This window comes from Austrofundulus limnaeus, unplaced genomic scaffold (assembly GCF_001266775.1).
Source record: "Austrofundulus limnaeus strain Quisiro unplaced genomic scaffold, Austrofundulus_limnaeus-1.0 Scaffold23, whole genome shotgun sequence".
NCBI classification, from domain to species: Eukaryota; Metazoa; Chordata; class Actinopteri; order Cyprinodontiformes; family Rivulidae; genus Austrofundulus; species Austrofundulus limnaeus.
Window position 1 is genome coordinate 2,756,969 of NW_013952425.1, and position 11,270 is coordinate 2,768,238.

The following is an 11,270-nucleotide window of genomic DNA, read 5'->3' on the forward strand; positions in this document are numbered from 1 at the left end:
TTTTTTCAGAATTCTGAGATTAAAGTCATAATTCTTTCACAGAAATTTTGGGATTTTTTTTTTCTCAGAATGAAGAAAAAGTCAAAATTCTGACTTTTTATTTTTTCAGAATTCTGAGATTAAAATCGGAACTCTGAAAAAAATTGCTCTGTGGTCCTAATCCTCTTCTGTAATAAAACAAATCTTTTTGGCACCAAATAAAAAAAAACGTAGACATCCCTAAGTTGTTCATTTTGTTTTTCCTTCCAGCTCGGTTGGATGGCGAGCAGACGTTTGGTCACCCTGCTCAGCTACTTGCGGAAGTGGATCTCAGTCTAGAAGGGTCCGGTGCATGAGGGGTCCTGAAAGCAGTTTAAGAGAAGTAGAAAGCTGGCAGTGCCTACGAGAAGGGAAGAAACCATCTAACACCAGGCTTTGCAACGTTCTGCCCTGTGCTCGATGGACCACTACCTCCTGGGGGCTGGTGAGTGTGCTCATTCCTCACTTTATTGATGTATTGCAAACATTTTTTTCAAAGTTAGGTCTTTATTAACTCATTACTATGAACCCAACACATTGATAAAGAGAGGCAGAAAATAATGTATTTGTCAGAACAGCTAAATTCTGCTTCTGACACCACGGATCCTGCACACAACCCATAACTGACCTCATTTGGTTCCATTTTAGTGTCATGGACGCTGTGTGGGTCCAAGTCTGGCGACGCAGCACCAACAAGTTTACTGCCAGGACACGAACGGTACCAAAGTCCCCTCCAAGATGTGCCATGGACTCAGGAGGTAAACACGCCTTTCACAATAAGAGCACAGGTGATTTATCCTAAAGTTTGAGTGGATAAAATTAGACATAAATGTATTTCCCAGGCCAAGCGCCATGAGGAATTGCTCCACAGATGCGTGCGCCCTTCATTGGCACGTGGGACCGTGGACTCAGTGCACGGCCACCTGCGGCCGGCATGGCTTCCAGTCACGTCGGGTAACCTGCAAGCACCGTCGAACCAACARAACAACCCGGGAACACCAGTGCAGGTGGAGGCCTCGACCTCCCAGCTGGCAGCGATGCAATGTTTTATCTTGTGACAGCGGTGAGGAAAAAAAATCACTTCCATGCAAGTTTTACCTGTTTCCAAAATCACCAATTCACTGAGAGGAAATTAGACCACTGCAGTTCCACGTTATATAGACCTCTGAATGATCTAAATGTGAAAAATAAGGATTTTAAAGCATGATTATTCAAGTATAATACATAAAATTTAATCCATAAAATCATCCATAAAGTTGGGGGGTAGTATTATACTCGGATAAATATTTTTACTTATGTATTTTAACTGAAATATCGGCAAAATGATTGAGTCCAGAAATGAGACTGCGTTGTAAAAAGCAGATGAAACTAGCTCACCTGTGACACTCCTCCGTTCTTCAGAGCAAGATAGTAAGAGATCCAAGCAGGCGACATGATGTGGAAAAAGGGGGGGTGGGGGGAAGCAGTCCTGCAGCTCAGTAATGATAACGAACTAATGACATTAGTGACCGAGCCGCTGCTGGAACAACAACAAACACATGTTCGTCTGTAATGGCTGCCGTCTACCGGTGTTCTAAAACAGTTTGTATCCCTGAAAAACGTTTCCCCACCAGAGGGGGCGCTCGCGAGTAGGAAGTAATCTGCTTTTCCCCCAGAAGATGGCCCAGATCTCATGTGAAGTCTCTGACTTTTGTGTTGGCGCCTCCTGGTGGACTATGTGTAAAACACCAGAATTCATATGATGCTGCTACAGCTGATATATATTTGTTATCAAAACACCTTTTAGTACATATGTTGTTAAAATAAAATGAACAGTCCAATGATCATTTTACTGATATGTACAAAGACTGCAAAGGCTGAAAAATCTTGAAGTCTGTATGAAATTGGAGGTAGTTTGTGGATTTTATTTTTTATGCTTTTTAAGCTCAAAAAAGGGGGGTTGTATTATACATGAGATCGTATTATACACGAATAAATACGGTACATATAACATTTAAATTGAATCTGCTTGTGTACTAACGTATTATCACTCTGTGTATTCCAGCAGCAGAGTGCAGGGACAGCACACGATACTGTGAGAGGGTTCGACAGCTCGAGCTTTGCTCCCTGCCTCAGTTTAAGAGCCGCTGCTGCCTAACCTGCTGGAACACCTGAGGGGTGGACGTCGGACGAGGTGCGCGGGGGAAGTTTAAAATAAAAAAGGCTAGGGGTCAAAGTCGGGGAAGGTACCTGCATAGACGTGAATCCTCCAAACCCAATCCTGTAACAGCTTCAGAGATTTCTCCTGGACGGGGTCGGGACTGTTGAGCTCCGTCGTACCCAGAGCGGCTCTGATCTTCCTCTCGAAGATGTGTTTGGACTCTGAAGGACTCTCCAGGAAACAAAGGCATCTAATTGTGAACGCTTCAGTTTCACGTTTTATTTTTCCACGCTAACTCGACATGCATTCCTAAAGTCATCTATATAAACATATGATAGCTGTCTCAAAGGATAAGACCCACCCCMCATTAATAAAATTTAATGTTTTAGAACATTTTTATACAAAATTTTAAAAAAAGAACCACAATTTCCTGTTGAAATTCATAAAATACTGTTTTTAGGTAAACCCACAAGACTGTTTAAAACCACTGGACTGATGTGTTTTTGTAGCAATTATTCAGTTTGTCTTGCATTTGGCTTGTTAATGCCTTGTTGGTAAAATCTAATATATTTGGTTTCAGGCCATAGGGAAGTAAATAACAGCAGGGATCACACTGGCAGAAAAGAAAGTAGAAAAACATAAAAGAATTGACATGCATGGGTTGCACTAAGGGATGTGTTTACGACCGGTGAGGTAAATAAAAAATTTTTATTTTGCACTCAGAACTCATCAAAGTCTTTGTTAAAAACATGACTTGCAGAGATTTTTTTAAAATGTCGCTTTTGTTTGTAGTTTGTCTTTGATCTGTTTTTATCCAAACGCCCTTTTAACCACTAACACAACATTACAGAACATTATCTTCTTCCCTATTTATATAATGAAAACCAGTTTACTGCTTCTGCAAAATGACATGTTTTAATCTGCATAGAAGAGGGTTTTTTTTTTGCTTGTTGTTAATTTGACGTTTGCTGTACGCAAAATGTTTCTTTGTAGAGATTGGTAATTAATAATTAATCATAATTCTAATATTTTGTCCCCAGATAAGCAGAGTTTGCACTTGTACTTTAACAAAACAAAAAAAAAGATGAATGAAAAAAAGAAAAAAAAAGAAAAAAAGATTCACATTTACAGTTGCTTTGCAGGAAACTACTGGGTCTTTTTTTCCAATGAGGTGGATATTTTTATTTAAAATGTAAAATATTGGTAGCAAATTTTCTGTGCTTTTATGTGATGTACATATTTGTCATTTTTACTATTTATTTCAATAATTTTTAATGTGGATGGTTGTTGTTTTTTTTTTCTTTTCTTTTAAAGCAGGAGAGCCCTCTCCTGGTGACTTTATGTTTCTGCTTTATGCTTATTTTACCATTTTGTCACCAAATAAAACCAAAAGCATTCCTGTCTTTGTACAATTTGGAGAATGTGTTTTTCTAAAAATGGGTGTGAACGTTAAAACTRACCAACTGAAAAAAAAAGGGGGAACTTTCAGGTCTGCTCTCCATTTCTAAACAGGTTAACCACATCCTGAAAAACCAGCCTGTCTCTGCTTTACAACCATGATTGTCCATACATGTTTTGTTAGCACTTCCTCTTCTAGGGTTTAAAGACAAAGACTGATCTTTCTTCCTCACTGAAAGTGGGATTTTAAACTCCAAGCGATCGGCTGATTCCTGAGAGTGGATTCAGGTCAGTTATGGTGGAAATCGATGGGTGTCTCTCTTGTCTGACAGCAGTGAGAGTGCTGCGAGTTGCCCTCGTGGATGAGCTGGAAGGGCGGATCGAGTCCCTGCTGGAGGATTTGGTGAGTCGGGGAGTGTTCAGTCGGGATGACCGGGAGCAGGTCTTGTGTCAGCCGGGGCCTCGGGCCAGGGTGAGGAAGGTGCTGGATATCCTGGAGTGCAAAGGTGAGGAGGCAGCGAGGGTGTTTTTCTCTGTTAGAGGCCATCGTGAGCACTCCAAGGACAGAGGCACGGTTCAGAATCAGCACAAAGGTACGAACCGACATCCAAGACGTTTGATTTATTCTTTTATTCCAGCAAAAGTTTGGTATTAGACAATGAATTTATTTATTTGTTCAGATTTGCCTCTGTACTTCACTACATTGTAGTAAAAATAAACTTACTTTAGCCTTTAGATACCTGATTTCACTGCCCTTAGCAAAAAGTRGTATACTGAAGTTCATTTTAATAAGTATACTTGAGTATAGGTTAAATATATCAAGTATACTAGGCACCATATACTTGTAGTCTACTAGAAAGTATTCTGATTTAATACTCCGTACTAAGTTGAGATTTTTTTAAATAAAAAGTATACTTTAAGTTTACTGATGTAATGTTTTTTATATAAATTTACCAAAAAGAAGTCTACTTCAGCTACATGTCATTAAGCATACTAAAGYATACAAAAGTGTATAAGTGTACTTTTATTTACCATGTACACTGATATAAGTATACTAGAAGTTTACTAACAAGTACTTCTAGGACTAAATTGACCTACAATAAGTTTCTGAAAGTGTACTCAGAGGTATACTGAAAGTAATTTTCCAAGTATACTTTTAGTTTAATCTTTAAATATACAACAAATAAACCAGGCTGTGTGAAAAAATGTAATTTCAGTGTACTACTAAAGTTTATCTAGGCCAAAAATTTAAAGATTAGTATAGACTAAGTATACTTAAACCTTTAGTACAAGCCAAGTATAGTGTAAAATAAACTGGGTTAAGTATATCTTAGATAAGTACGTAAAAAGTAAACTGGAGGTACTCTTGCTTTTTTTAGTTTAAAATTAGTATACTTAATGGATACTTGTGTTTACTACTTTTTGCTAAGGATGGTTTAAAAGTAATTTGACAAAAACATAGATTACTTTTTAATCTTTGATACAAATTCTTAGTGACCGAAACTAAAACTAGTTGAGGTTTCACAAACTTTCTTGCTGCTTGTAGCCATGTATCCTTTACTGAATTAAAACAAAAGCAAATAAACTTTGATTATAAAAAAAGTTTCACCTACTCATCAACCAAGCTTCAATGGATAGATAATCTTTGTGCAACCTTTGTGGCGTTGTTTTAACAAGCAACATTGTATTTTGTGCTGACTCAGTTATATGTTTAAAATATTGTTTAAATTTTTTTAGCTACCCTTACCAAAAAGAAGCATATAAGAACATACATTATTATTAAGAATACTTATGTATAATGAAGTATATTTTCCCAAATGTATTTTCATTTACCAAGTACACTTTTAGTGTATTTCTTGTATAAGCCAAGTAACACAAACTTTAAGTATAGCTCATCACTGAAGTACATAAACAGAAAGTATACTCTCTTATTTTTAGTTTAAAATTAATATACATAAAGGATAATTGCATACACTACTTTTGGATAAGTGAGATAGCTTCTTCTTATTGGTGTGACGGCACTGTCTTAAGTTGGTCAAACTGTGTTGCCTTTGTAGCTAATTGAAATCTAAAAGTTCCTGAATTGCATTAAACTCCATTTTATTGGATGGAGCTAAAAACCAAATAAGCAAACAATACAAACTTTATTCAAATTGGTTGAGAAATAAAAACATTACGCACTTTTATTGGAATAAAAAAGAGGCACATTTTGGCACTGATAACTTTATCCTGCTTGTGGGCCTTAAAAATAAACTTTAGGGTCAATGCTTTTTTTTATGAAAGTTGCTCAGAATATAAAAAACAGTTTCCACTAAAATATATAATCACCTTAATGAATACTATAGGTCCACAGTGTGATATTTTTAAATCACTAGAATCTCAAAGAAATGTGTTAACTCATCTGTCCCTGTGATTGAGGATCGTCTCATAGTTTTTGGTATTTTACAAGAAAATTAAGCTAAATAAGAACAAATTCTATATTGTTAGGAACCGTTATTTGGCAGAATTATTTCTAGGTTAAATCCAAATAATTTAACAACAAACAATCATAAAGGAAATCACTGAAAATTGCAAAGTACTGGTCAAAAAGTGAAAGAAAAAGCTACCAAAGACCAATACAAACTTTAAAAGGCTTTCAGAAAACCTGAACAAATACAAGTAAAGACCATTTTAAAGGATAATCTGACTTTTTGGAAGCATAATATATAAAACAGAGGATTTGTGTGATAGCTAAGAGTAATTAAAAAAAATAGTAGCACTCTTAAATCTGGAAATCAAACTCAGTGAGGATAATACCAAACAACACTTAAAGCTTAATAGGAATATTTAAAGTAGGAACGAATGAAAGCCATTTGATTTTATATTTTCATGGCTGAAGCTCACTACAAAATCACACTATTCCTTGTTTTTGTCCTCTGCAGACTATGTCAAGGTGCAACAAAAACACAAAGATGTTCTCAGACGCAGGAGTGAGAACATGCTCTTCTACAACAGCAGACATGGAGAGAAAATCCTCTTTTCCGAACATTACGTCAACCTGCTGTTAGTCGACGGACACCAGGGCCTGGAGATGAAAAGACACGAGGTGCTCACCTTCGGACAAAAAAGACTCTTGTTGCAACAGAAGTCGGCGCCGCAGAGGAAAATAACGCCGTCTGAGCTGTTTTCAAGAACGACCGGCAAAAGTCCGATAAAGAAGGTCCTGGTAACGGGAGTGGCGGGAATTGGGAAAACTATCCTGGTGCAGAAGATGCTTTTGGATTTTGGGAGCAACAAGGACTTTCTCGCGTTCGACTTTGTTATTCACATGAGCTTCAGAGACTTGAATCTGATTGACAAACCCACAAATCTCCGTGACCTGGTCCTGCGCAAAAACAGCCACCTCGCTAAAGAGCTTGATAGCATCTTGGTTAACGACGACAAACTCCTCATCATTCTGGATGGGTTCGATGAGTTCAGACACTACAAGAGCTGCGATGTTGATGTGTTTGTGACGGAGCCCGAAGAAGACGCAGAGGTGACGGTGATTTTAGGGAGTTTGTTGCTCGGTGAACTTCTACCCAATGCTTCTGTCATGCTAACAAGTCGGCCTACAACCATCAACCACATCCCAGTAGGCTGCATCGACCGCTTTGTCCTTATTGCCGGTTTCTCCTTAGTCGAAGTTCAAGAGTTCTTTGAACGATATTTTCAAAATGCAACTATTGCTAACTATATGTTTTCAAAGGTATCGGCACACGAACTGATACTCACGCTATGCTACATACCTGCATTTTGCAACATTGTCTGCTGCATCCTCAAAGATATCAAAGATCTTTGTGGAGAAAGCCCCAAAACCATGACGGATATTTATGTGCAGTATGTGGCGGCTTTGCTTCGTTCTCATACCCAAGCAAGAACTGAGAAGTGTCTTCCAGATGACAAACCAAGAACCGACCAGCAGCTGTCTGAGATTGTGCTGAAGCTAGGTCGGCTTGCCTTCAAAAAGCTCATGGAGCATCAAACGCTCTTCTATAGCAGTGACCAAGATGTCGTTGCCTTAGATGGATGGAGCCTCGTCAGTACCTTCCTCGACAAGACCGTTGCGCAAGAACCCGGCTGCACCGAGGAGGTTTTCTCCTTTGCTCATCTCACTGTTCAAGAGTTCTTCGCTGCACTTTACTGCGCGATGACAGATCAGCCTTTACCTGATGGGGTTCAGAGCAATGTGAGTCCAGAAGAGGAAATGAACAACGGACACTTGGACCTGTTCAGCCGCTTCCTATCAGGGATCGTCTCCGACCGAAACACAAGTTTTCTGTCCAGACAGTTGGGGCTGTGCTGCCACAAGGAAAAAGCGGAAACTTATCGTCGGAAAATCATCACGGATCTTAAAGTGCTCTGCCAAAACGGAGCTCACATTCTGAACTGTTTGCACTGTTTGTTCGAGCAACAGGATCCCTCTTTGGCGTCAGAGGTTCAGCAAGTTGCACTTCGAGTTAACGTTAGTGACGAAACACTCTCTCAGATGGATYATAATGCCATCAAGTATTTCTTAAACCTGACAGAAGGAAAGCTCTCAGAGCTGGATCTCACAGGAACTGGAGTAARCTGTGATTCCCTGAGAGATATTCAGCCATTTCTGTACAGATGTGASAGACTTTGGTGAGTTTCAGGTAAAATGGAGCTTTCCGCATTTTTAATTGTTCATTACACAGTTCTGAGCAACTTGAAATGTACACACCGACCAAATAAAAGGTAAATATCCAGGTGGAGGRATGGTAGTAAAACTGTGTTGAAAGGTCATGTCACTGCAATGCAATGATTACAATAAGGGACAAGTTCAAGCAGCCTTTCAGGTGAGTCATGCAGCCTTGGGCAGGGCCAGAGGGGTGGCTGGGGTGACAGATTTTCATCTCTGTATGTTTAAAAATCGCTGAATTATTTCCCTTTGTAAAATTAGCATTAGCGTTAGTGGTTAGCTTAATTTGGGATTAGCATTGGCAATCGGTATGCGATCATTTTTAGCAACAACACAATAAATTTGATCTCAACAAGTCTTAAAATGTCTGAACTATAGCCTTTTTAAAGTTGTATGTGGTGGGCAGCTAAGCTATGTGGAATCATTTCGAATTTTCAAATCCAGTGTTTTCTTTATCTGAATGGACAACCTAAAAAACATGGCCACCCCTTGCAGAAAAGTCTGGCTCCACCTCTGCATGCAGCCTTTGTACCCTCTCTAATGGCACGTAGTCCCTCAGCTGTTGTAAGTGGCCCTCAGAAGTTCATAGATTGGCAATTTGTAGGCATTGACGTCCAAGTAGAACTTACATGGGTTTGACTGGCAATGGGTCAGGGGACCTGGCATTGGAGGACCTTAATAGTCAGTCTATAGACATACATACTAAGTATAGCTGGTATTGTCAGGAGTGGTTAGACAAATACAGTATATCACTCTTATAGCACTACACTACCAGGGTCTCCAAATCCCCACACAAGGATCAGTTCTGGACAAGTCAAACCATCACCAAGAAGAACCCTAAGTACCAAGAATGTGGACATGGCTCTAGCTTTGGGTACAAAAGGACTGGACAGCCTGTTAAATACCAAACTCCAGTAGTACCCCTCACACAGAGCGCCTTGGGGAACACAATCAAAAGTCAACCAAATGATGTCAAAATTAGACCATTCCATCCGGATGTTTAACCATTTTTTTTGTTAGGGATTGTAATAACTATGTTATTTCTAACAATCTTTTCATCCCGAAGGCTTGGAGAAAACAGCTTAGACATGGATGCAGTTCAGGTCATTGCAGATGTGTTGAAGGTCTCGGGGAACATCACCCATCTTGGGTAAGAGCTACATTTTGAAGTTTGGACTCATCTAGCCGTATATTGTGAAACAAGTTAAAGCTCCCAAACTTTCTGCAGTGGTGAGAATGAAGTCACCCTGAGAGTGCGTCACTGTTTCTGTTCCTTATTTAGACTTGGATGGTCAAACATTGGTGATGATGAGCTACAGGCTCTTTGCTGTGCAATACGAGTGAAGAAACAACTTCAAGAACTGTGGTAAGAAACTTGTGAGAGTTACACAATGCCACACAAAATATTTCAGGGAAATGAAAGTTAATTGTTTGGATGAGATGTTTTTAAGCTTGTGATTTGACCTAGCTTCTGTTTTTCAGTTTATTGATATTACTCCATCCCGTAATATTTTGATACATAACATTACTTGTTGTAGAAACTATAGGCTTGTAGGTTAATGCATTCACAAATGAAAAATTAAAACTTGATGTGTTCTTAAAGGATGGAGGGAAACCGAGTGAGCTACAAAGGTTTGATTTCACTCAGCGACTTGACCCCAAATCCACTGAAAAAAGTCGTGTAGGTTAATGTTTTAAAGATACATCCATATTCTWAACTTTGTACCAGTTTATATCTTTCTAAAGTTATTTATTCTCATCTGTTCCTACAGAGTCATATGGAATGACTTGTACGATGCAGAGCCAGTGTCTGAGTTGAGCCGAGACAGTATTACTGTGAGTTTCACAAACGATGAAATGTGGGAACAATGGGGTCAATGGGTCTTCAAACGGTGCGAGGTCAGCAGCAATGAGAAGTTAGTGACGGTACTCCACAAAGTGTGCAAGATATCCATCGACAGTTTAGAAGCTCAGTGGGCGAAGACTTTCTACAATCAGCTGTCGCAGCTCATCAAGAGACGGATGGAGTTCTGCACCGAGGATGACATGTGCAAGAAGCTCAAAAAGTTCGACTGCATGTTGAGTTTATGACGATGGTTGATTGCCAATTGTCTTTGTACTTTCACTGAACCGCATAGTTCAGTGTCAGGCAGTCGTGTCAATCGAGGACTTGTTTTTCGTGAAGGCCGCATGTGTCGCACGCTGTCGTCACAGAGCAGCTGATTCTGAGCACGTGTGAAGGATTCTTTAGCCTGAATGYGGGTGGATTTGTTGTTTTGTCTCTGTGCGCAATGCATATCCAAACTACATCCAAACTTAAAACAATTTTGTCCGACAAGATAACACATTGTGGCGCAACAGCAATCTGTGGCCACATAGGAGGCACCTTGTCAGCGTGTTTGACCGGTGTTCACCGAATGTGAAAGCTGTGCTTCACCTAGTGGACATTGGAACTGAAAAGAATACTGTATTTTATGATATGACAAATATGGGCTCCAAAAAATTATTTGTAATGGGAACTATTTGTTTAAATACTGCTTTACAATATAGTTTTATTTGTTGGGATTTGTTCTTGTAGTTTGAAAGGATAGTTAGTTTTGGATTATGCTTAGAGAGACATATCTGGTTATAGGTCTATAAACTGCCCTAAAGTAAAACACAGATTTTCTTAGGTTAAAACCCTTTAAAAGACTTGATGGCCCTTACAGGAATCAAACCCACAACCTTGGCATTATTAGTACCATGCTCTAACCAACTGAGCTAACCAGCCAATTATTTAAATATAAATCCATCTCAATCTTCCTACAAAAATACAGGATGCTTGTCTGTTCTTTGTGGATGTCACTGCATATAAATAATTTTGCCTTGATATGTGATGTATGTGTTTTTTCTATTGTTTGAAATTGTGGTTTATTTATTATTATTTTATCTTTTTTTTTTTTATAAATGTATGACTATATCTGGTTGTTACAACTGGCTAAAGGTTATCAATAAAACAGTTAAAACCCATCCATCCATCCATCCATCCATTTT

At 38.9% G+C, this 11,270-nt stretch overlaps 2 protein-coding genes across 2 annotated transcripts in view; both read left to right on the forward strand.

The window, feature by feature from the left end:
* The window catches only part of LOC106514867 (ADAMTS-like protein 1), a gene marked incomplete at its 5' end in the record, with an annotated part of 17,062 nt that extends 13,492 nt beyond the window's left edge, over positions 1 to 3,570 (forward strand). The window contains 4 exon segments of the mRNA XM_014004391.1: positions 250 to 463; positions 667 to 776; positions 861 to 1,081; positions 2,063 to 3,570. Coding sequence (XP_013859845.1) covers positions 250 to 463; positions 667 to 776; positions 861 to 1,081; positions 2,063 to 2,172 — 655 coding nt within the window.
* Positions 3,571 to 3,822: 252 nt separating this feature from the next.
* Positions 3,823 to 8,839, forward strand: LOC106514869 (NACHT, LRR and PYD domains-containing protein 3). Its single transcript, XM_014004393.1, has 2 exons — positions 3,823 to 4,149; positions 6,478 to 8,839. The coding sequence occupies exons 1-2, from the start codon at positions 3,852 to 3,854 to the stop codon at positions 8,202 to 8,204; spliced, it is 2,025 nt and encodes a 674-aa protein (XP_013859847.1). The 5' UTR covers positions 3,823 to 3,851; the 3' UTR covers positions 8,205 to 8,839.
* Positions 8,840 to 11,270: the final 2,431 nt, after the last annotated feature.